We start from the raw sequence: 26,289 nt of genomic DNA on the forward strand, positions 1-26,289 counted from the left end.
CGCTGGGTGACTCAAGGGGGATGGTTGCTTTGGATGATAAGGGTTAGGGGGAATTCTCATAGGTGGTCATTATCTCGGGGTCCAGTTCCCAGAGGAGAATCTGGAATATGTGTTAGCCATTGTTCCATTGTCTGGGGCTTGAGGTCAGCAGTTAGTTATCTATCACAGCGGTTACATTCTTTAGAGTTTGTTGACACAGACCTATCTTTATACTTTAATGTTAGCAAAAGCAAGTTACAGAAGCGAAGTCAGCAGTTAGTGACTGCAAAATGGTGAATATAATTCTCAGTTCTTCAGCTCTAGTTATGAGCAAGCAAGCAAGCAGAGAGATGAAGGCCCAGAGTGAAAGACCCCAGACTCCTGGGACACTTTTGTCTACGGGAGGGCGCCCCAGAGACCAAGACTCCAAACCAGTAGATGCAACAAGCAAGAGGAGTTTATTCAGCGTTTGCACAGGAGAGACTCCTGAACCGCAGTTACAGGCATTCTTAAAGGCAAAAACCACAAGATTAGCATATAACACCAGGTGTGCCCGGGATTGGCCCATTTAAAAGTCACTATGTACTCCAGCAATCATTTTTACTATGTGGGGAAGTTTATAACACTCTTTATAAAACAGTTGGCTCAGGGCAAGTCTAGGGGAGCGGTCACCCTGGAGGGGAGTTTACATAATTACAGGCTTGTGATTGATTAACATTTGGCCTAGTTTGCTGGACTTGCCAGGTGGTCCTTATCTTGGGTCCTTATCTTGGGTCCCATTCTTGGGTCCCATTCTTGGGTCCCATTTGACCACTTGGGGAATTTACTTGTTTGTTTTTTATTTATGACCACAGACCTTGTCCCGGGGCTGGCATCTGGGCTCCAAGACTCTTTACTCAATTCCTTATTTCTAGAAAAGGGGGGAGGGTTAGTGCTAGGGTGAGCAAGTTTACAAAAGCAAAATCAGCAGTTAGCAATTGTAAAATTTTTAATCTTTCACAGAGGTCAAGCCCTGGTACTGGTACAGAGAAGCAAGAAAAGAGTTATCATAAGAATGACTAAGAGATACATGCAGAAGCCAGGCATTGGTGACTTACACCTGTAATCTTAGCTACTCAGGAGGCTGAGATCTGAGGACTGCAGTTCGAAGCCAGCTCCAGCAGAAAAATCATGAGATTCGTAATCTCTAACCATTGAGAAACCAGAATTGGAGTTGTAGTTTGCATGGTAGAGGGACACTGAAGCAAGAACATGAGGCATGATGTTCAAGCCCCAGTACCAACATAAACAAAAGGAAAATCCATAAAGAAAAGTGTATGCTCAATATTGTTTGTCATAGTAGAAATGCAAATAAAAATGGCACTGAGATTCCATCTACCACAGCCAGCATGGCTGTTTCGTTTGAATGTTCAGAGGCAAGTACTGTGCTACTGAACTCCACCCATATTCCTTTGTCTACTCCTTCCCTCCAACTCTCCCTCCTTTCCTTCTCTTTCTCACTCCCTTCTTCCTTCCCTCCCTATCCTGTTTCTCTCTTAGTTTCTAAAGAAAAGAGGTTTGTTTTGATGGCACTGGAGGCTTATAAAGTGGATGATAAGGTATCCACATCTGGTGAGGGCCACATGCTGCTTCAACTCATGGCAGAAACATGCAGGGAGAACCAGACACACAAGAAAGAGGTGAATTGGGGTGATCTTGCTTATAACAATCCAATCCACAGCATCTAATCCAGTCCAATGAGGGAAGAACTGACTCCCATGAGAAAAGCATTAATCCCACGGAATCCTTAACAACCTCTCATCACCTTTGGAAAGTCTGCCCTCAACACCACCAAAATGGCAGCCACATTTCACCATGAGTTTAGGAAGGAATACACCATTATCCACACCATAGGCACAGTTGGTCCACTCACAGGTTTGTTCCTGATTTCCTGGTGGCAGCTTCTAGAGGAATCCTGGGAAGACCCAGAAAGATTTCCATTGTGTCTCTGCAATATCCCTTCTTTGAATTCTTCATTTTTTCCCATTAGTTGCTTTTGAAAGCTGCTATTACTAAGTATGTGTATTTGTGTCTTAGGAGATGAATTAGTTAAGAAAGGAGAAATTAAAAACAAACAACAATGTTCAAAAGCATTGCACAGGCAGGACTGAAGTACTAATGAGTTAAATGCGTGCTGCAAGTGACCATGGACACAGCCCCCTTTGTGTTCTCTGCAGTGGACCAGCAAGCTGCCAGCAGGAGAGCCTCCTCCTCCTATTGAACAGAGCCTCATTGGCTGGAGCACAAGACCTTCCCATTTCTCACTAGAAAAAGCAGTGGGAACTTTAATTTTCTCTTAACAGCTACCAGCATCTATCATAAGAAACAAGACTTTAGCATCTCTTTCTGTGGGGAAGTAATTTTATGCCAAACAGCCCTCCCAAATCTGAGCTCAATAGTATTTCATTAAAGTGCTGCAGGAAATGAACTGTAAAAAACACCCAAGTGACCTGATTGGAAACTCAAGTGTGAGGGGGCCAAGTGAAGAGCCTGAGCCCAGGCTGGCAAGTCCTCCCCAGGACTAGTTCTGAGTTCTGTGGCCTCTGGTATGAGCGCTCATAGCTCTGCATGTGAGTTTACTCAAGGGCAAACGCCACTGTCTTGGGATGGTTGCTGAAATGAACTTCAATTGTCCTTGAAGAATAATTCTAGAGGTTAGAATGAGGTAGAAATGAAGACATTGGCCTGGCTTCTCTCAAAATTGTGTTTTCTTTTTAAATTAATTTTCTTTTGTATTATATGCTACCTAGAAATTGAACCCAGGACCTCATGCATGCTAGGCAAACAGTCTACTATTAAGCCACATTCCCAGCCCAAAGCAGGGTTTCCTAATGCTATCTTTTATTTATTTTTATTAATATATTTTTATTGTAAAGATACTATACGGAGGGGTTACAGTTACATGAGTAAGATAATGAGTACAGAATTCCTATGGAGCATTGTTATCCCCTCCTTTGTTTTTCCCCTACCATCCCTTCCTTCTCCAACTCCTCCCTCCCCACAAATTTGTAAAGTTTGTTTTCAACGTATCATTACAATGGGTCAACCTGTATCCTTATTTCAGCATTTTGTTATTTCCCTTATTAGAAAAATGTATATACAAGATACAGGTGATGGGGGCTAGGAAGGTGGCTCAGTGGTAGAGCGCATGCCTTGCATGCCTGAGGCCCTGGGTTCGATTCCTCAGCACCACATAAGCAAAAAGAAAAAAGTCGGAAGTGGTGCTGTGGCTCAAGTGGTAGAGCGCTAGCCTTGAGCTGAAGAGCTGAGGGACAGCGCCCAAGCCCAGAGTTCAGGCCCCACAACCGCCCCCCCCCCAAAAAAAAGATATAGGTGATGGGAATCAAATACAGTTAGAAACAGGGGTTTTACCATGGGGACAGAGCATACAAAAGAAACAAAATCATGTAGTACATTATAAGTACATTAAAAAACAAAATTATTAAGAAAGATCAAACCTCTTATGTACCTATCTTGGGGTTTATTTCACTTTGCATCATCTTTTTTTTTTTTTTTGGTCGATCATGGAGGCCAGTCGTGGGGCTTGAACTCTGGGCCTGGGCGCTGTCCCTCAGCTCTGCAGCTAAAGGCTAATGCTCTACTACTTGAACCACAGCGCCACTTCTGATTTTCTAGTGGTTTATTGGAGATAAAAGTCTCAGGGATTTTCTTGACTGGGCTGGCTTTGAACCACGATCCTCAGATCTCAGCCTCCTGAGTAGCTAGGATTACAGGTGTGAGCCACCAGCACCCAGTTTAGAATCATCTTATATGGTCATGTACATAGCTTTTGACTTTTTCTGCCTGTCCTAGACATATTCTACTTACTGCAAATTAGGGAAACCATGGGACCTATGTTTTTTTGGGGGGGGCCTGGCTTACTTCACTTAATATAATTTTTTCCAAGTCTTTCCATTTCCTAACAAATGGGGCAGTGTCATTCTTTCTGATGGAGGCATAGAATTTATATATATATATATATGTATATATATATATATATATATATATATATATATATATATATATATATATATATATCTCACCTTTTCTTGATGTACTCATCTACTGAGGGGAATTAATGCTGTCTTTTAAATTCACCACAGATTTTAAATCTTTCACATGCTTTCCCTTTCCGTCAATTTGGATTTTCCACAGTTCCAAACATTATAAAGGGACAAACTTTCATGAATTCTCACTTTTATTTGCCCATGGGGAAATAGTTGACACAGTAATTGCTTAATTTCAAAGAACTTGGTTAAAATAATAATGAACTAGTATTTCAGGATATATTTGAAGTTCTTTGCAATACTGAGTTCACATGTTACAAAACCATTTTGAAATATTTACTCTGCCTTAATATGGGGATTACAGGCATGTACCAGTCAGTATGCTTGGCTCTCCATGTCCATTAATGGAGTGAGTTCATAATGAAAATGTGGCATATATACACAATGGGATTCTGTTTACCCAGAAAAGTGTGCTATCTATCCTTTTCAACATGGACAGACCTGGAGGACATCATATTAAATGGGATAAACCAGGTTCATAAATTCTCATATGTGGTAAATTCATGTATAAGTAAAACCTAAAAAAGTTGATTTCACAGAAGATCAATAGTAGAAGTTGAAAATAGAATAGTAGTTACTAGAGACTAAGAAGAGCAGGAAGGATGGGGTATAGGCTGAGGATACAATGACTGGCAGGAAGAATCATTTCTGGTGTTCTATGGCCCTGCAGGGGGCATAATCAACCTAATGGGTTGTTTACGTGAATATTGCTGGAAGACAGGATTTGGGGTGTACTCATCACAGAGGACAGCGGAACTTTATAGTGAGGCGCTAATTGCTGAGTTGCTCACCACACAATGAAACAAAACATCACACTGTGCCACAGAAATATGTACAAATACTATCCTTCATTCAAAAATAAAAAATAAATTGAGCATTTTAGGAGAAGTAGGTAAAGACTAGTGTTTTGGTTTTATTCAGCTGAGATCCAAATCCACTATCAGGTTGATCAGGTTTTATCTGTGGACTCTAGATACAGTGGTATTTCTAGTGTGAGGAGTTTGATGTGGTTAGTAAAGAAAATGGAAGTGAAGAATGCATGTGTCATTTGCTTAAATCTACTACTAACAAGTAGTTATTCATGTTACCTATGTACTGTGATGGTTTATTTCATAAGTCATAATGTTCCACCATTTATCTAGTGGAACATTATTTCTTGGTATATCCAGGAAGGTATTTCTAGGTGAAATTAGCATTTGAATCAGAATAAGTACAGAAAATCGACTATCACTATGTGAATATGCACCATTGAATCTACTGGGCTCTAGGGTTCTAGGACCCTTCTATCTTCTCTTGCTCTTGGACATTGGAGTTCCTATTTCCCTGGCCTTTTTTGTTTTGTTTTGTATTGTTTAATTCACACTGGGACTAGGGAAATCATTCAGCCATAGTTTGTTTGCCTTTTGTGTATGAAGCCTTGTGGTTAGATCCTGCCAACACACACACACACACACACACACACACACACACACACACACACACACACACACACACACACACACACACACACCATATACACACCCCTCACTTTAAAACTTTCTAGTCTGAACTTACATTATTAGGCTACTCTTTCCCTCTTTTCAGTCTTTCAACTATGGACAGAAACTGACACCATTGATTTCCTGGTTCTCAAGCTTGCAAATGGCATCTTGCATGATTTTCCAGCCTCTACAACTCTTGAACTTGTCCCGATAATAAGCTTTATCTTATATATCTGTATCTTCCATGCTGGCTTTGTTTGTGTTGAGAACTCTGAGCAACATCCTTCTCAGAAGCTAGAAAAGGGCATCTAGAAAGTAGATTCTGCCCTCTACTGGGTCTATAATTCTCCATTAGGCATTTTTTTTTTTATAATCACCCAGTGTGAAGAGAATTCATTTTGAGTTGCTGATTCGTGTCTTTAAATTTGAACTCGGATGACAGTGGGGCAGCAGTGATGTGAGGAAGATTCTCTCCAGAGCCCTCTGGTAAGGAAGGTGATGGTGGGGGCTGTGTTTCCTGAGTCACGGTGTGTCCTGGGTGGCCCAAAGCCCTTTCCCAGGACTCTCGTGATGATCGCGGGAGACACAGCCGAGGCATCAGCATTTATAAACGTGTGGAGCAGCAGGTCAGTATGGGATCTTTTTTCAGGCCCCACCTAATAAAAGCCTAGATGGTGCTGGCATCGTGCTATGCACTGGAATCGGAGACCTCAGGTTTCGGGTCCGAAGTGTGTGGTTCTCCAGGTTCATGGGTGGCTACAAATAGTACTGGGGTTTGTAGCACTGTGAACGGGTTTAGTGGAACCGTGAGATGGTCTGCAGCCTTCTTCATGGTTTTGCGTGAGCAGCTGTTTCTAGAGTCCTTGGGCCGCGTTCTCCACGCAGGGTCTTGAGGTCCACACCCCTTGAGGTGCAGGACACGAGACAGCCCCTTGCCAAGCTGTATGTATTGAGCACTTGGGGTGCTGGGGCTTGTGGGTTTGGTCTCTGGGATCCTAGTTGAGTTGGGGGTATCCCTGGATCGTAGGTGGAAAGCGGTGGTGGGGACCAGGCTGGTGACACTGGGAGTGACAGTCCCCGAGCTGGAGCACAGGGCCAGGCTCCAGCCACAAGCCGGAATGAAGCTGCGGCGTTTGCACCCTTGGCCTGGATGGAGAACTAACCTAAGGCCTGCCAGCACATACAAATGTTTGGGGGGCCTGGGGTCACCAGCAGCTGCATTCCCATGGAGGCATGGCTCAGCCCAAGGGAGTGTTTCCAAGCGGGTGCTGGTGAATCCGCGTTTTGTCATGGTAACCACAGTCCCCAGGCTGAGAAGAGACTTTGTGTGGATTATGGAGGGAAGGCACAGTCGTGGGGGGGGGGGGAGATGAGGGAGGGGGATGAGGGAGGGGGAGAAGGGGGGAGGGGACAGGGGGAGGGGGGAGGGCCACAGGCAACAAACTTTCCTGGAGTTGCTGGGTGGTTGCTGGGGGATTTCTCAGCTGCGGGTGCACAGGAGCTGGAGAGCTGGAAAACCGTGAGCTGATCGCCCTGGGTGAGCGCAGGGGTTAAGCCTGGCCTGGAGCCCTTGGAAGCTGGGAGTTTTGTTTTTGTTTTTTTTTTGTTTTTTTTTTTCCCCTTGGCTTCAGATGCACCCGGCTGGGGGGTGAATGGGGGGGGGTGAATGTTACAGTGGAGGGCTGAGCCCCAAGGCTGTGAGCCGCGCAGGGGGCTTTGCCCAAATCCAGCCAGGGGAGGGCAGGTGTTTGCCCCGCGGGCTGGAGCGACTGGAGGCTGCGTTCAGAAAGCTGCAGGGTTCTCTCCAGGCTTTCCCCTGTCCAGGGTGCACGAACCCCGGTTGTTCAGCAGGGGCTGCAGTTTCAGTGTTGTGTTCTGGAGGCGGGGTGCGGGGGCAAGAAGATGCTCCCCAGTTCCCGCAGAAAGACGCAGCGCTGGTCCAGAGGCGGAGGGCTGCTGAGAGGCGGGGCGGTCCTCCGCCGCCGGAGGTGCGCTCCAGCCCCGGGCTTGCCCGCAGGCCCAGCTGCCGCGGGACGCCAGGATGTCCTCAGTCAGTAGCTGTTGGAGGATTGAGTTCTGAGGGTCTGTAGCCAGGCACTGGCTGGCCTATGTCGGACTCGAAGCTGTGTGTGGTTTTTCTTTTTTCTCTAGGCTGCCTCTCTGTTTCCCTGTACTGGCTAGAATCCCTGTGAATTCTACTCTCCTCAAAACAGTTTTTCCTTTAATGCGCTGACTCTTCTCTGTGCCAGAGTTGCCCGAAGAGCATAGAGTAACTCTGCTCAGCCATCTTGGGTCTCGCCTTGTCTGTTGAGTCTTGAAGTTTTTTTTTTCCCATTGGCCTCTACACACCTTGAAACATTTGTAACGCCCTTGCTGGAGGACGTTTCTGCCCCATGGCAGAGCAGTGAACGCCGGCTGGGACTACAGGACCCCCCCCTTGTGAGTAGTGGGTGTGCAAGGAAGACACTGAGGGATGCGTCAAGGGGCTTTCCTCTGCTGCGTGTGTGAGCAGTTCCTCTCCTTGATGTGGCAGATCCCTCGCAATTGACGATTAACCACACATTGCTCTGTGGAGTGGCTTCATTTCTACCAGATGGAACAGAGGCTCTGCTGAGAGAATTAAGGCATCTCTGATATGCTGGAAGACAAGACTGGTTTCCTAGCCCCCAAATACCTGCTCTGGACTTTTCCCTTTTATCTTTAGGGAAAAGCACTAGGAGAATGCTTCTTTCTTTAGCAGTATGATGGTAAATTTTGACACAGGAACATTCTTTTTAATCATTCACCCAAATCATGCAGGTATCCTGTTGGAAATGTAGGAGTTTACAACTTTACTGGGAAAGTATGGCCCTTCTGACCATAATAACTACCTCCGAAGAAGGCAGACTTCTGTTTTACTTAGATAATTAAGAGAGGGTTTATCGCCGAGGAAAACATTACCTTTGCTTTCATTTCTACCAACAGGCCAAAGTGTACTGAAGATAAGCAGAGTTTACCCAAAGTTTGAAGGCTTTGTACTTCGGTGAACCATGTGTGCATTATTCATAGAAGCCTTGGGATCTAAACTTTCAATTGCACTTACACAAAGTTTGTCAACTGATCTCCTTATCCTCTTGGGGCTTGGTCTTTCCGGTTTGGTTCTTCTTTCTCTGTGGAAGGGAAACAGCGTCAAAGGGAAGCTCCCACCTGGCCCCACCCCGCTCCCAATTATTGGAAATATTCTACAGTTAAATACTAAGAATATTGTCAAGTCCTTAAGCATCGTAAGCATGATTAATTTTTTTCTTTTAGTTGATTGTAGTAAGTGAACCATATTGGTCTTAAAGCTAAATAAAATAGGGTCCCAGGAAGTGTGTTTTAAAGAGATAGGCTCTTTGGTCACTAAGGTATGGCTTAAGAAATCTACAGCTGGAAAGAACTCTATGGTGTAACAAGACCACAGCACTAAAATTTCCTAAAGAAGACACTGATTTGACATAACCATGTTGACAGTTTCTATTATACTTACTGAATGAATGGGTCAATTTACACAGCAGTAGCTCTCTGAATCCTGATGGAATGAATGGTCAGAAAACTGAGTTTTCCGAGATAGCTAATTACCAGAGCACTGCTTCTAGAAGATCCTTCCTGTGCTTTGAACTCTCAGCTTCTTCATTTGTTAATTCTCAGCTTGGGGAATTTTTAAAATCTGTGAGCTGTGAATTCCATGTCATTAAGATGTAAACAGTGATGTCTTTCAAAGGCTATTGATTGTGGCATACTTGACAGTACCTAAAAATGTGTCCTTTGTATCAGGTACTATCCTAGGTGCGTGCAGATGATCTTAATATTTAAAAGCTTCTGGTTATTATAAAATGTAAAGCACAGAGATTGGGCATGTGCTATGACCAGGCTACCAAGTTGTCATGTGTTTCTGAAACTTAGGGTGTTAAGAAGGGTGGATAATGGGACGGCATAAGTGGGAGGGTCTTCCTTTAAAAAAGAAGAGGAAAACATCTTTTAAGTACAGATAGATACAAAGGAGAAATTTGAAGTGATTATACTTTTGGCAGGAAAAGTTAATGAAATAACAAAAAAGTGGAATATGGCTTCTATTATGTTTTAAGAGAATAATAATAATAATGGCAATGTTATTAATGATACATCATTACCACTCAATGTAATTTCCTATTAAATTGCTCCTTTTATTATAATGGGTAAATGAATATTAAAATGATTCTTCAGAAGGATTATAAATATTTCTCAGTTATTTACATAAAGCAATTACAATCTTCACTTTTCTTGTACTTGTGATCCTTTTCCAGCTAGCAAAAAACTATGGCCCTGTGTTCACTGTATATTTGGGCATGAGGCCCACTGTGGTGTTGTATGGATACAAAGCAGTGAAGGAAGCTCTGGTTGATCGGGCAGAAGAGTTTGGTGGTAGAGGGAGTTTCCCAGTGATGGATAAAGCCATCCAAGGATTGGGTATGTTTCTTTACTGGGGAGAATGTTAATCAGATGGCAAGTTGTAAATAATTCGGATAGGCAAAGAAATTGAGAAACTACAGCATTTGGAGAATACATTCCTTGTTCCCTCCACCTCAAAAAAGACGTTTCAACTTCCTGGTATTCATTTTGTTAAACTGTAAGTTGTTCAAAGGAGTTATACCCTTGGAATCCTCCCCTGCATGTAACATACGTTAGTCAGTTTACTTATGTGTGTATATAGATATACATGATCCTGTATATGTTTTCATGTATGCTTATAATTTAGATCTAACTTCCACATGTGTGAGCGAATGTGTGCCCTTTGTCTGTCTGTCCCTCTAGATCTTGTCTTGACTTTGGAGGTCTGACATTGAACTTCATTGGTCCTATGACCACATTAAGTAGAAGAGATAAAACAGAGGGAAAATGTTTAAATGTGAATTATTCTCTGCCAATGTTGGCCTCTTTTCTGAGGAATACACTGTCATGTGATTCCTTCTACTGTAGAAGAGTTGTCCGACCTTTTGAGAATTTCCTTCTCTTGATGAACCTCCTAAGGTTCACTTGCAATCAGAAACAAGAAATTTACCTATGACTTGTGTTCACCATGATTTATTAGCTATGTTGTCATAGAGCTAGCATTTTGCTTTTATGATATTCAATGTCCTTGTTAGTAAAACTGCAACAAAATACTTAGTGTACAGAACTATGCTGAGGATTTGAAGAACTAATGTATGAAGAACTAAGTAGTGTGTCAAATCAAGAGTCCCAATAGTAAAATAGTAGATTCAGTTAGAAGAAGTGGCAGGTAAAGTGGAGCTCAAGATGATATAGTTATGGCTTTATAAATCTACTTAAGTGTTGTCAGCATTTCATGAGATGAAAAGTCTAACTAGAATTCACTATGATAGAGGATGCTGTTCTGTGCTTTTTTCTTCCTATAGGAATTGTTTTCAGCAATGGGGAAAGATGGAAGCAAACCCGACGTTTCTCCCTCATAGTTTTGAGGAATATGGGGATGGGGAAGAAAACTATTGAAGACAAAATTCAAGAGGAAGCTTTGTGTCTGGTGGAAGCATTAAAAAAAACAAATGGTACATATTTACTTAATTATTAAGAAGAATTCTTAGGATAGACATGATATTTTTAGAAACAGTGTAAGAAAAGTTTGTGGAGTTTCAAGTGCCACTGACGTTTACTTTTTCCTCATTTAACTAGTGAGACATAAAATATAGCATACTTTCAGGAAGCAATAAGCTTTTTTATTTTTTATTTATTTTTAATTTAATTTAATTTTTATTTATTTTATTTTTTTAATCAATTTTTTTTGTCTTTTCTTTTTTGGTACTGGGGATCGAACCCAGGATGTTGCACTTGCTAGGCAAGCGCTTTGCCACTGAGCTACATCCCAGCCCAGCAATAAGCTTTTGATGTAGGCCAAGTTAATATAGGCCTTTGTTTTCTTCATTATTAGTCTTTCATGCAAGGTTCATCTCTGTGGGTTAGCAGGAGAAGAGACCAAGTAATGGGTTTTAATAGATATTATATGAGAAATGATTGTGTATTTTATTTGTATATTAAATAGAAGTTTACTCTTACCTGGTTCTGATTCTCATAGTGAGTGTGAATTTCTCTCTACTTCTGCTTTATCGCATACTCCTGGAAGTTGCTTTCACAGGTTGAGCAGAACTGTTTGCCCCCACCCCTTTTATTTTTGGTCGGTTGTGGGGCTTGAACTTTGGGCGTGGCCACTGTTTGCCCTTTTAACTTACCCATTTTAAACCAGCGAGTTTTTTCAGAGTGTTATGGTTGTTACTATGCAGAGGCAGGGTTTGGATGCCACCCACAAAACAATAGGATATGAAAAGTCTCATAACTCACACCATAATACGTTCAAGAGAGCAGTGTCACTACAGAGACATCTGAGAATGTAGTGAAAGAGCAAGGAAAGTTTCCAGGCTTGAGTTTCCACAGTGGTAAAGAAACGGGGCGAGGACTCCTTGTGTGGACCACGGATTGTGTAGTTTCTACTTCATGTTAGTGTTAAAGGAGGGATCACTGAGGCTTTTGATATACTCGTCTAGATGTGGAAAGAAGAGTAAGAGTAAGGGAGGATGAGGCTTTTTAACTTTTTTTAACTGCTAGCAGTTAAAATCTAAAATAGTCATGTTCTTTATGACACTAGGAAGCATGCTTCTGGCTGGAGGTGTGGCTCAAGAATAAGAGTGTGACAAAAAAGAAAAAAAAGGAAGGAAGGAAGGAGGCTTCCAAAACACATTTTTTCATATAACTGGATATAACTCCACTTTGTTTATTTTTCTACAAGAAAAGCACATTTGATAATCTCAACTCTGTTTTATTAAATACAATTACAAGTTACCTCAATCTCTTGATTTTTTTTTCTCCTTTTTGTGCCAATCCTGGGGCTTGAACTCAGGGCCTGGGAGAGGTTCCTAAGCTTTGTTTTTGTTTTTTTTGCTCAAGGCTAGTACTCTACCACCATAGCTCCACCTCTCTCTCTCTCTCTCTCTCTCTCTCTCTCTCTCTTTCTTTTGTTGGTGGTTAATTGTAGATAAGAATTTCAGAGATATGATTCTCATGGACTTTCTGTCTGGGCAGGCTTTTAACTGTAGTCTTCACATCTCAGCCTCCTGATTAGTAACTGATTATAGGTGTGAGTGACAGGTGCACAGCAATCTCTTGATTTTTAAAAAAAATAATTTTATTGTCAAGGTCATGTACAGAGGGGTTACAGTTACATACTTAAGGTAGTGAGTATATTTCTTGTTGAACTTGTTTTTTAGGGTGCCACTGAGTAGTAACCACACTGAGACATAAATGCACGTGTTTAAGTAGAAAAATTACATGATCTCTAAATGAATTTCTCTTTGGGAAATAATGAAAAGAAGAGAATATGAGGATAGAATTAACAAGTAAGCTAGGGTTCACCAGGCACGTTTGTTTGGTGAAACATAAGCAACAGTCATTTGTGCCTGTGGATTGCATAGTGGCAATGACCTGTCTTGGTAGTGAGTGTGAGGTAGATGTGAGAATTGTGTATTAATTTCTAACTTCTATTACTTTCAGGATCGCCTTGTGATCCTAGCTTCCTTCTGGCCTGTGTCCCCTGCAATGTGATCTCTTCCATCATTTTTCAGAACCGTTTTGACTACAGTGATCAGAAATTTCATGCATTGATCGAAAGTTTTCATGATAACCTCAGAATTTTAAGTACTTCCTGGATACAAGTAAGGTTTATTTTCATTTAAATGTGACATTGCTCCTGCATCCAAGGGTACCTGCTCATTACTCAAAAGCTAGTAGTTGGATTCTGAGAATTAGAGGGAGGAAAACAGGGTCTGTGAATCCTGGGACCAGCAAAGACCAGACCAGTTAGGTAAATGTGCACAATCTGCAGAGCAATAAGTCCCTGAACTCAGATATACTGTGTGTGTTGGGAAGTTTCTTAATTTTTGTGATGTAGTATTTCTTCATTACAAGAAGAATTTTACCCCTACTGCATTGTATTGTAGGAGGCATGTTTTATTCATCTTTATTTAGCACTTAGCAAAGTGCTGGCATGCAGTGACTGTGAATGCTCACAGTGTGTTAATGAGTACTCCTTGCTCTTTCAGCTCTGCAATGCTTTCCCTGCTTTACTTTATCTCCCAGGAAGTCATAACAAGCTCTTTAAAAACATTGCTCACCAAAAAAATATTATTTTGGAGAAAGTAAAAGAACATAAAGAAGCTCTGGACCCCAGTAATCCTCAAGACTTTATCGACTATTTTCTGATTCAAGTGGAAAAGGTATAACATGACCTTGATTTTCAACTTCATGTTTCTTAGTTACGTGATTCATAGATTACCTTTGATCTCCTTAGGAGAATAACATTACCTTCCTAAAGATATACTCTTTGCTTGTGTAACATTGTTTTCTGAAAATCATATTGAGTATCTTGGAGTATTTTAAAATTCTCATTGGAAAATAATTTTTTGGAAGTTATATATTTATCATTTTAGAAATGTTTCATATTTGAAGGTATATTGGAATACAAAACACACCTATAAAGATTGAAGGTAAGAGGCCATACTACATAAAATAACCCACATGAGTGGAAGATCTTACAGGCCAGGAGAATACAAGAATGGGTAGGAATCTTGAGAGTCTTCACAGTTGAGGTAGGTTTTGGGGATTTGATAGAGTGCATGAAAGAAAGCCAAGGAATGGTACATGTATATGGTAACCACGTGTGTGGAAAGATTGAGAAGGTTATCTTTCCTGTAATTGAGGAATGATAATGATTGTCATGACAAAGGAATTTGGGAAGCGATGCATCTTGGGAATATGTAGGAAGGAAGGCTTGGATGGGAAATGTAGACTTGTTAAAATAGACAACACATTCTACAACTAGCATGGAGTAGCAATGAACAATTTGAAACAGTTTATGTTTGAAATAAATGACAAAGGAACTGATTTTCTTTAGTAAAGGTGAAAGTACAGATTTAGAAAAGACTTGGAAGTTGGTAATTCTACATATTAATAATTTGGAGGGATCCAAATATATCCATATATATATATATATATATATATATATATATTACCTTCAGCTATAACACACTTATCTCTGATTAATTTACCAAATGCTTGTGTTCTCTAAAAGCACTTTATGATGTTTCAAACACCTCTTTTAACCAAGCAATTCTCACTCATCACTGCTAGGAAAAATACAACAAACAGTCTGAATTTACCATGGACAACCTGATCACCACTTGTTGGGATGTGTTTAGTGCAGGAACAGAGACAACGAGTACCACGATGACATATGGACTTTTGCTCTTGTTGAAGCATCCTGAAATCTCAGGTATGAGCATAGGTAGTGAGTAGGGGAAAATCCAGGTAGAAACTGGCAGACAGCATAGAGAACCAGCTCACCCTTGACTTGGCTACACACATTGTACAAGGAAAATTTCCATCATAGCATAGGAGTCTATCATTGGACAGATGTGATTTAAATGAGATCGCAGTAAAGAAACCAAATGAAATGCTTAAGCAACAGCAGAGATTGGAAGGGCAATGGTTGCTATTCTCCCTCCTATGCTTCAGAATCCTCTCTTTAGATTGTGGGATATGTAGTAACAATTCTTAAGGAGCTACACAGTTTTCCACATGAAGAGTTTGTTCCACAGGTTTTCTATACCTAGGTTAGGTATGACATGGTCAATAGATACTCAAATTCATTATAGAAAGGATTACACCCCGATAAAAATCTTTTCTAATATGACTTTCTGAATAAAGAAAAATGTCCTGACAAATGTAACTTCTCTTGTAAATGCAGACTTTCTACCTTGTCTCCCTCTTTTTTATTGGGTGTTCATCTAGATCAACACTTTCTTTATGGTTATATCATAGTTTGTGTTTTTGAAATTTTTAATAGGGATAATATCCTGATATTTATCTCATGCTAACACCACCAAAAGTTTCCACTGGTTTAAGGACCTTCTCCTATGAATAGGAGATATTCTATGACCTGTACAACTTAGATGCAAAATTGGAGTATGTGTTTGATAGGACATACTGTATAATATGATGTGATCTAGGTTTTTCTCAAATAATCCACTCTGTCAGTCATACAACTTCACTGATGGCTTGTGAGAGATCTGTGTTGATTATGAGGTAGTATATATTATTCTTAAGCCTTTATTATCTGCATATTGCACAAGCTTTTCTTCTGTCATATTCTTTATCGCTTTCATATTGATTTTCTTTTTGGATCTTATTTTGCACCATCTTTCTGTTTCTGAATCTATCTGTCTGTCTGCCTATTTCTGTCTTTCTCATATATATATATGTATGTATATATATGTGTGTGTGTATAAATATATAATATATATAATATATATATATATATACATTTTTGTTGCCATGCTATCCTTTACTTTCTTTTGCCTTGAGTACTCTGACTACTAACATGACAACTCTCTTCTAGAAGGAACTTGAGCCTCTCAAGGAAAGGTGAAGTTCAAAATTTGTTTCAAATTATTAATTTTTCTTTTGCATTGTTGGGATTGATTTTTCTTTTTTAATATATATATTTATTGTAAAGATACTGTACAGAGAGGTTACAGTTACATGAATAAGGTAATGAGTACATTTCCTCTCAAGCATTGTCACCCCTTCCTTTGTTTTTTCCCTACCAACCCTTCCCTCCCATCTTTCCAACTCCTCCCATCACCCCCCAAATTGTAAAGTTCATTTTCAACATGGTGTCTTATACATCTCATTGTTACAGTGGTTCAACTTGTATCCTTATTTCAGCTTTTTGTTATTTCCCTTCCCCTCCCCAAATTACAAAAATGTATATACAAGATGCAGGGCACGGAATCAAATACAGTGAAAACAGGGGTTATACCATGGGGGAGGAACATACAACAGAAACAAACAAACAAAAAATCACACAGTACATTTTTTTTTTTTTTTGGTTGGTTGTAGGGCTTGATTCTGGGCCTGGGCGCTGTCCCTCAGCTCTTCATCTCAAGGCTAGTGCTCTACCACTTGAGCCACAGCGCCACTTCTGGTTTTCTGAGTGGTTTATTGGAGATAAGAGTCTCACGGACTTCCCTGCCTGGGCTGGCTTTGAACCGTTATCCTCAGATCTCAGCCTCCTGAGTAGCTAGGATTACAGGCATGAGCCACTGATACCCGGATGATTTTTTTCTTTATAGCTGTCAAACATAGAATTTTCAAAGCTCCATTACAAGGTCACATTCTTTGGGTAGTAGAAAAATACTACTTGATCTAAGGGAGTAGCAACATGTAGTTACAGATTTCAATAGTAATGACTTCAGATTCTGAGTCTTCTAGCAAGCAGCCATGTCACCTCCATCCCCTGACTGCCTTGCCATGTCTCTAAAGGCCACATATCACCCAGTGTGCTAAGGGATCATAGTTAGTCTCTGAACTAGTTTACTTTTAAGCTACACAAAATAATACTTAATCCCTTGAACTATTTTGAAGAACAGTAAAATAATGAATATGTGGTAGATCAGTCATACACTACATTCTAAATAAATGTTACCTTCTTCACCTATGCTGAAACAAGTAAACATCTATTTTTTGTTGGTATTTATTAAAAATTTTCTTAGAGGGCTGGGAAGGTGGCTCAGTGGTAGAGCGCTTGCCTTGCAGGCAAGAGGCCCTGGGTTCGATTCCTCAGCACCACATAAGCAAAAAAAGAAAAAAAAAATTTCTTAGAATTTTCCTTAGAATTTTCATACTTTTAACAAACTAGCGTAGAACAAAGGAGGAGGCTACAATGCTTGATAAGAAATGTACTCATTATCTTGCCCATGTAATTGTAACCCCTCTGTACAGTATTTTCACAATAAAAAATAAAAATAAAAAAAAACAAACTAGCATAGACAAAGTGGTTATATTACAGAGTCTTCATTGATACTCAGATTCCAGATTTCTGAATCTGCTGAGCAAAACCTGACAAATTAAGAAGTTGAGAAATTGGTTTAATAGTATGTTGGTATTATATATAGTACTATATAGAATATATTAATATAATATATAATATATGATTATATATTCTATAATTATAATATATTATACTATATAGTATCTATAGATAGTTCTATATATACTATATGCCATACTATATACTATATACTATAATATATATAGTACTATATATACACCTTATAGTACTATATATATATATATATATATATATACACCTTACTATATATATTACTATATATACGTGTGTGTGTGTGTGTGTGTGTGTGTGTGTGTGTGTGTGTGTGTATACAGATTAGGTTTCTCATGAACTTCTAATTTGTCCAGAAGACAAACTCCTTTTTCCCTATGGAGAAAGTGACCATTTTTCTATCTCCCCACCTCCTATGATTATGTAGAAGATAATTCTTTCCATATACATTCTGATTCCTTCCTGGCCAGTTAAAATTCAGGAAGAGATCCAACGTGTGATTGGCAGGCACCGAAGCCCCTCCATGCAGGACAGGAGCAGCATGCCCTACACGGATGCTGTGGTACATGAGATCCAGAGATATATCGACATCCTCCCCATCAACATGCCCCATGTGGTGACTAAGGACATTCAGTTTAGAGACTACTTTATCACAAAGGTAAGAAATATTCAATCTATAGTCGAAGGAATCTCAGGCTGTCAATGATCATGGTAGTACAATGATAGATTTTTCTGACATTTTACAGGTATGGTGCAGCCATAACTCAGACATCTTACCCACTACCACTACCTTCTAATTTGTTGGTTCAATTTCCCAAATCTAATGGTACTTAGATTCTTACAGACTTCAGTACTTTAAGAACTTCTCACTTGGTCTGTTCATTAGTGCCTTCTGCTGTCCATTTTCCTGCAGCAATAGTTCTTTTTAGTCTAACTCAATGTACTTCATGATATACAACAATGACTCTTTCAACCCGAAACCCTCCTCAAAGTTCTATCTTACTACCAGTTTCTTTTCCTCAGGCAATCTGTCCTTCTCTTCCTCTAGATTTACATACTTAGCTATACCTACACAATTCTGTTTCTTGTCTCCTTGTGGAAGGACTTTCTTTTATCTAAATGTAACTTTTCTACCTGTGTCATGGCTCCTTTATATCTCTCTTTTCCAAGGATCTCTCTAAAATAGTCTCATTTTTCAAGTTTCTTTTTCCCTCCAGTGAACTTATTTTTTTGCAATTTTTAGTGTTTCACTACTCTACATATATATGTGCTAATATATTATATGATAATATTTGTACGTTCATCATCCTCTTCTTTGGTCCTTCCTCCTCCTAATGGTTTCCCTAATAGCCCCTTTCTAAATTCACATCCTTATTTTTGTTTTAATCTGATTGTTTTAGGTCTATATTCTACATATGAGAGTAAACATGTTTACCTTTCTGAGTAAACATGTAATATTTACCTTTTTTTTTTTTTTTTTGGGTCCGGTTGTGGGGCCTGAACTCTGGGCCTGAGCGCTGTCCCTCAGCTCTTCAGCTCAAGGCTAGCGCTCTACCACTTGAGCCACAGCGCCACTTCCGGCTTTTTTCTTTTTTGCTTATGTGGTGCTGAGGAATCGAACCCAGGGCCTTGAGCATGCAAGGCAAGCGCTCTACCACTGAGCCACCTTCCCAGCCCCTAATATTTACCTTTATGACATACTTTGCTTAACATGATTATCTCCATCTCCTTTTTTCCTGAAAATAACATAATTCCATTTTACATGGATCTAATACATAAACATATATACACACACACCACAGTCTCTTTTATCCATTCATCATTTTGTGAGCATCTAGGCTGGCTTTGAAGTCTAGCTATTATGAATAATGATGTTACAACTTGGGAGTGGTATAATAAATGTCCAGGAGTGGTATAAAAGGATCACATGGTAGTTGTATTTTTAGGGTTTTGGAGGAACTCCATGCTGATTCCTGTAGTGGTGGCACTAGTTCACATTCAACTAAAAAGATCTCAGGTTGCATTTCCCCTACATTTGCACCAGCATTTGTTGTTCATATTCTTGAAGATATACATTCTGACTGGCATGGGATCAAAGCTCAATATCGTTTTGATTTACATTTCCTTAATTACTAAAGTGGCTGTGGCTTGTATTTGTAATCTTAGCTGCTCAAGAGAATAACTTGAAGGATCAGGATTTGAGGCTAGACTCCAAAATAATCAGCAAAAAGCAGGACTATAGATGTTACTCAAATGATAAACCTCTAGCTTAGCAAGCATGAAGGCCCTAGTTTAATCCCTAGAACCACCAAAAAAAGAAAAAAGATCTTCAGTACTTCTTCATGCTTTTATTGGCCATTTATCTTCTTTGGAAACTATTATTTGTCTGTCTATAAATTGAGTGTGTAATTTAGTTTAGTGTTTAATTTTTGGAATTTTTTCTGTTATTGTTGGTTTTATTTTATTTTATTATTTTGACCCTAGGGCTTAAACTCAGGAACTGTGTGCTATCTCTGAGGTTTTTTTTTTTTTTTTTTGTCCGGTCGTGGGGCCTGAACTCTGGGCCTGGGCGCTGTCCCTCAGCTCTTCAGCTCAAGGCTAGCGCTCTACCACTATGAGCCACAGCGCCACTTCCGGCTTTTTTCTTTTTGCTTATGTGGTGCTGAGGAATCGAACCCAGGGCCTCAAGCATGCAAGGCAAGCGCTCTACCACTGAGCCACCTTCCCAGCCCTTTTTTTTTTTTTTTTTTTTTATTTGCTTAAGGCTAGTGTTGTATTACTTGAGCCACAGCTCCACTTCTGGGTTTTTTGGTGTTTAATTAGAGATAAGATTCTTACAGATTTTCCTTCCCTGATTTTAAAATGTAATCCACAGATCTCAGGTTCCTAAGTAGCTAGGAGTACAATCATGAGCCATGAATGCCCAGCTTAGAGTTGTTTATATATTCTGGTTATGAGTTCTTTGTAACTGAATAACTGGCAAATGTTTTCTCCCAGTCTGTGGTAGAAATCATTTACCTCTTTTGTTAGACTTTTGCTTTCCTGATTTCTTTCTTAGTCTGTTTATTGTTGGTTTATAGACAAACTACTGGTTTTTGAATGTTGATTTTTGTATCATGGAATATATTTTTCCAAATACATTCATCAGATATAAGAATCTTTTGGTAGAGTACTTAGGGTCTTTTAAGAATAAGATAATAACATATGCAAACAGGGAAATTTTGACTTCTTCCTTTTCTATTTGTGTTTTCTTTAGTTCTTTCTTGGCTTATTGCTCTGGCTAGAAATTCATTCACTAAATTGAATAAGAGTGGAAAAGTGGCCAGGCACTGGTAGATTACATCTGTAATCTTACCTACTCAGGAGGCTGAGATCTGAAGATCACGGTTCAAAGCCAGCCAGGGCAGGAAAGTCTGTGAGACTCTTATCTCCAATTAAGCACCAGAAAACTGGACATGGAGCAGTTTTAAAGTGGTAGAACACTAGCCTTGAGCAAAAGAGCTCAGAGACATCACCCAGGCCCTCAGTTCAAGCCCTATAAATGACAAAAAGACAATACAATACAAAACAAAAGAAGAATGGAAAAGTGGACACTTCTGTCTCATTATTTAAGCACTTAAGAGAAAGTGCTTTTTTCCCCCGTTTAGTACAATGCTGTCTGTAAGTTTATTATATGCAGCCCTTATTATGTTGAAGTATGTCCATTGTATTCCTAATTTTTAAGGACAGTGACATTGTCCTTGTTAGATTATATTGCAATTGATCTGTCAAGAGCAATGCATGCTAGGTAGCTTCCTTTGTTTTCTGTAGATTAAGTGCAGGTGTCAGACTTTAGACTTAAGACCCGTTCATCTTGGCCACTAATTATTTCTGTGACTTAGCAAATAAATTCTCTTTTTGTACTTCAATCTCTTCATCAACAAAACAAAAGGCTTAGTTGGCATGGGTCTAATTTTTTTCAAGTTTTATGATGTCCTTTATTTTTTTAATTTTAATTTTTGCTGGTCACGGGGCCTGAACTCTGGTCCTGGGTACTGTCCTTCAGCCCTTCAGCTGAAGGATAGCACTCTACCACTTGAGCATCAGCCCCATGTCTGGATTTTTCTGCTTATGTGGTGCTGAGGAATCGAACCCAGGGCCTCATTCAGGTAAGGCAAGCACTGTACCACTGAGCCACCTTCCCAGCCCCTTATGATGTCCTTTATAATTTGATGTATCCATTTCCTTTCTATCAGGGCACAAAAATCTTAACATCTCTGAATTCTGTTCTGCATGATGAGAAAGCATTTCCCAACCCAGAGCAGTTTGACCCCAGCCACTTTCTGGATGCAAGTGGTAACTTTAAGAAGAGTGACCACTTCATGGCATTTTCAGCAGGTAAGCGAGCTTCCCTGTCACCAGTGTACCAGGAGTTAATGAGTGCTTTGCATGAAGGCCCTCTGGGCTTGATAAACTGCCATTTCTAGGAGGCCAGAGGCACAACTCCCAAGTTCTAGATTGTTTCTCCTTGGGTCCCTTCCCAGGATTCCTATGAGTCTCTACTAGATGTCCAGTTCTACTGTTTTTCTCAAGAGCCTTAAATCAGATCACTTAAACTTACTGAGCACCTTATATGGGATTTTTTTCCCTTGCCAGATCCCAAGATTCAAATATGAATAATAAACAGATTTCCCTTCTAAGTGAGAGGGAGACAAATGAACATCCAAGGAGACTGAGATGTGATGCATGCTGAGCTGAAGGCTGCTGTGGCAACTTGAAGAGAGAAGCACCTTTACCTAGTCTTTGGAGAGTCAAGGGCAGAGTAGTGGAAGGCTAAGGGACATTGTTGCACATAAATATTTCACTCAATTTGTAAGCATCCTTGGAAATAATTAAGTCTTGCATTCAATAGATGAATTAGATAATTTCAGGGGAACATGTTTTCAAGAGGGCCAACAGTAGTAGGGAAGTAATATAGTGAAATGGTGAGTACTTGCATCAGCAGGCAGATGCCAGAAGCATCTGGAACAGAAAGGGAGACCCAAGGCAAAAGGGGGTACTGCTGGAATGCCAATGGACCTTCAGCTCAACTGAAAATGCAGGCACTGGTACAATTATGCAGCCTTTGTCCAAGCTGTGACTCTGATTTTTTTCAATACCTCATCCTCTGAGTTCATGCAGAACCTGGAAGAATCTAACTCAAGGGTTAATGCAGCCCAGGGAAATTAGTTTTCTGGGAACAGGTAGGCATAAAGAACACTAACAACGCAGAATAGATGTAGAAAGAGAAAGAAATGAATATTTAGCACATCCCAAGGAAAGCAGGAAGCAGAGTAACTTAACACAGGGCAGAGATAAGATTTGCTCCTGATCGTTTCTCTAAGACAATGTGTATCATCTGACCCTTGGTGCTGTGCTTCCAACATGCTGTGCAAAACTCAAAGCCACTCCCTGATTTCCTACTTGCAGTCTTTCTGCCTGTAGTTTGGAGTCCACTATGGTTTGAAATTTCTATTTATCGCACATATCATGCAGTCCTGTGTTGTCCTGGCACTGGAGTATCATTACAGAGCTAAGACTTACCTTAAGAGCTTGTATTCAGTCTGTGAGGCAGATGAAGTTTTTTTTTTCCTCTCTCTTTTTTGCCAGTCCTAGGGCTTAAACTCTGGTGTTGTCCCTGAGTTTCTTTTACTCAAGGAGAGCTCATTACCACAGCTCCACTTCTGGCTTTTTTGATCCTCCTCCTCCTCCTCCTCCTCCTCTTCCTCCCCCTCTCCTCCTCTCCCCCCTCCTCCTCCCCCCTCTTCTTCTTCCTCTCTCTTTTTGTTGGTCATGGGGCTTGATCTCAAGGTCTGGGCACTGTCCCTAAGCTCTTTTGCTCAAGGTAGTACTCTACCACTTTGAACCACATTCTTTCTTTCTTGTTAGTTATGGGGCCTGAACTCTGGGCCTGGACACTGTCCCTCAGCTCTTCAGCTCAAGGCTAGCGTTCTACCACTTGAGCCATAGCGCCACTTCCAGCTTTTTCTGCTTATTTGGTGCTGAGGAAAGGAACCCAGGGCCTCATGCATGACAAGCACTCTACCACTGAACCACCTTCCCAGCCCCCTTATTTCCATTTTTCTGGTGGTTAATTGGAGATAAAGAGTCTGTCCTGCCCAGGCTGTCTTTGAACTGTGATCGTCAGATCTCAGCTTCCTGAATAACTTGGATTACAGGTGTGAGCTACCATTACCTGGCTACATTTCTTTTTATACTTGGCAAAAGTATGCTCTGGATAAAAGCTTGAACAGATAGTCAGTGAAATTGATCTTAACTCTTAGACTCTAGATGAGGAGAAATAAATCTGTAGAGATCTGACTCAGGGGTAAATGAAAAGTACATAGTCATGTATCATGTCAGTGGGAATAGATGTGTGTGTGTGTGTGTGTGTGTGTGTGTGTGTGTGTGTGTATGTGTTTACAGAAAGTTGTTAACAAGCCTTAGAATACTAGATTCATTGTGGTTGTAGAGAGATGATTTTTTTCTGATAAAGCATGAACACAGAACTTTCTGTTTAGGAAAGGGAGGAAATCAGGTTTACACATAAATAGAAGTTGTGGGTTAATCATTCATTAATATATTTATTATTCCCCAATTTTTTTAGACTCCCTGTGTGCTAAGAATCTGAACTAAATAACTAGTCAATTTGTATTTTTTTTTTTTTAGGGAAACGAGTTTGTCTTGGAGAGAGCCTGGCCCGTATGGAGCTGTTTTTAGTCCTGACACACATTCTACAGAATTTTACCTTGAAATCTCTGGTTGACCCACAAGACATTGACACCTCACCAGCTGCAATTGGGATCGGCTCTGTGCCCCCACTCTATGAGCTTTGTTTCATTCCGGTTTGAAGAAAGGGCAGGCAGCCAGACAGCTGAGTGGGAGTCTTAGCTGTCTCCCAATGGCAAGTGTCTCCTTGCCTGTGTTCCATCCATCCTGCACCCTTGTCTAAGCAGAAATGCCACCCCTGAACCCTGTTTCTTCTAATTGCCCCATCCTTTATGATCTAGTTCAAATTTTCCTTTGTTAAAAATAAATCTCACTGCTTTATCTCCAATAAAATCACTAAGCAACAGGATACTTAGGCCACAGACTATAGTACAGTTGTAATATATACTAAATGGGAACTAGGTGATATGTAATGCGTTATTTTAGTAGAAGCTGTTCCTACTTAAAAAATGTTCAGAATAAAATGTGAACATAGCTCATTTTACTCCTATGTAACTCATGAATAATCTCTTGGTAGTTTTTTAATGTAGACGATTATCTCCGGGGTCTTTTACAATATAATTGTGAGTACATGTGTATGCTACACTTGCTGATGGCTGTATAGGTAGGTATGTGTGTTGTTTTGTGTATGTGTGCACAGAAAAAAAGGAAAGATAATTCTATCCAGAAGGGGCAACATGAAGTAAAATTTGAATTGTCCAGCAATGCATGAGAGCTGTCAAACTCCCCTATAACCCACCCATTCCTACACTGCCCACACTGCCCCAGAGGGTCTGAGCAGATAAGATCAGAAGGGAAGGCTAGTAGTGCTACAGAGTTCTTCCCTGAGAGCTGGTGGCTGATTGGGTGTGGGCCCCATGGCCTAGGGCAATCTGGAAAACAAATAAACACACAAGCAAAACAAAGAAAAATGAATTTCTAGCCAGGCGCCGGTGGCTCACGCCTGTAATCCCAGCTACTCAGGAGGCTGAGATCTGAGGATCATGGTTCAAAGCCAGCCCCGGCAGGAAAGTCCTTGAGACTCATCTCCAATAAACCACTAGAAAACCGGAAGTGGTGGTGTGGCTCAAGTGGTAGAGCGCTACCCTTGAGCTGAAGAGCTGAGGGATAGCGCCCAAGCCCAAAGTTCAAGCCCCATGACCGACAAAAAAAAAAAAAAAAAAAAAAAAAAAGAATTTCTGTGGCCATAAAGAAAAGGCATATTTGCATTTTCCTATTACACAGTGTATTAGAGTTCCCTCCCCTTCCCAATTCCCACCAGCATTTGTTACTGTTGATTGTTCATATTCTTGACAGTGACCATCCTTGCTGAGGAAGATGTAATCTCAGTGTTGTTTTAATATGTTTTTCCTTTATGGTCAGAGAAAATTTGTATTTGTATTTGATTTATTTATTCTTGGAGATGGTCATCACTGGGTTTCTCAGAAGCAGAGATAAGGGATTTTTTTTCTTCCTTCACATTATTCTCTGAGATGACTGAAAAGTTCAAAGCCAGCTCCAAAATCTAAATAGATCAAATACAGATAGTACCCCAATGTATGGTGGCTTCAGTTCTGATGTGTCTTTTGGTCATGCAAAAGGGATCTGTGAGTTGGGCACTGGTGGCTCATGCCTGTAATCTTTGCTACTCAAGAGGCTGAAATCTGAAGATCACAGTTCAAAGCCAGCCCAGGCAGGAAAGTCTGTGAGACTCTTATCTTCAATTAACCAAAGAAACCCAGAAGTGGTGCTGTGGCTCAAGTGGTAGAGTGCTAGCCTTGAGCTGAAGAGCTGAGGGACAGCACCCAGGACCAGAGTTCAAGCCCCACAACTGACCACAAAGGGGGGGGGGCATAATCTGTGTTCAGTAATATAGTATATATAACACAATATATTATATCGGTGTATACTGTGTTCAGTAATACTCACAATACAACTTGTGAATTTTCATCCTTTTCTAGCTTGACACATAGTACAATGCTCTTTCCTATTCTTGGGCAGCTGCAGTGAGCCAGGCTCCTGTCACCCACAA

The 26,289-nt window shown here is 40.4% G+C and overlaps 1 protein-coding gene across 6 annotated transcripts; it reads left to right on the forward strand.

Annotated features, from left to right (window-relative positions):
- The first annotated feature begins 7,000 nt into the window (after positions 1 to 7,000).
- On the forward strand, positions 7,001 to 24,762 carry LOC138836096 (cytochrome P450 2C21-like). Of its 6 annotated transcripts, none has more exons than XM_070034586.1 (11): positions 7,021 to 7,103; positions 7,816 to 8,005; positions 8,531 to 8,829; positions 9,871 to 10,033; positions 10,981 to 11,130; positions 13,124 to 13,284; positions 13,672 to 13,845; positions 14,759 to 14,900; positions 18,002 to 18,189; positions 21,767 to 21,908; positions 24,219 to 24,762. In XM_070034586.1, exons 3-11 carry the CDS (start codon positions 8,596 to 8,598, stop codon positions 24,398 to 24,400), a joined length of 1,536 nt encoding a protein of 511 aa, XP_069890687.1. In that variant the 5' UTR covers positions 7,021 to 7,103; positions 7,816 to 8,005; positions 8,531 to 8,595; the 3' UTR covers positions 24,401 to 24,762. The 6 variants fall into 6 exon arrangements, with proteins under 6 accessions (XP_069890688.1, XP_069890690.1, XP_069890687.1 ...); XM_070034585.1 differs by having other exon boundaries at positions 7,024 to 7,103; positions 7,718 to 8,005; XM_070034587.1 differs by lacking the exon at positions 7,816 to 8,005 and having other exon boundaries at positions 7,001 to 7,103.
- The last annotated feature ends 1,527 nt before the right edge of the window (positions 24,763 to 26,289 follow it).

The sequence above is a fragment of the Dipodomys merriami genome, unplaced genomic scaffold, assembly GCF_024711535.1.
Source record: "Dipodomys merriami isolate MVZ:Mamm:240054 unplaced genomic scaffold, mDipMer1.0.p SCAF_249, whole genome shotgun sequence".
Classification (NCBI taxonomy): domain Eukaryota; kingdom Metazoa; phylum Chordata; class Mammalia; order Rodentia; family Heteromyidae; genus Dipodomys; species Dipodomys merriami.

What these genes read in the sequence shown, in the direction of transcription:
- LOC138836096 (XM_070034587.1), top strand. Translation starts at nt 8,596, where the DNA reads ATGTGTGCATTATTCATAGAAGCCTTGGGATCTAAACTTTCAATTGCA. An exon ending in GAAGCATCCTGAAATCTCAG is followed by an intron (nt 14,901 to 18,001) that starts GTATGAGCATAG and finishes CTTCCTGGCCAG; the next exon opens with TTAAAATTCAGGAAGAGATC. An exon ending in GAGACTACTTTATCACAAAG is followed by an intron (nt 18,190 to 21,766) that starts GTAAGAAATATT and finishes CCTTTCTATCAG; the next exon opens with GGCACAAAAATCTTAACATC.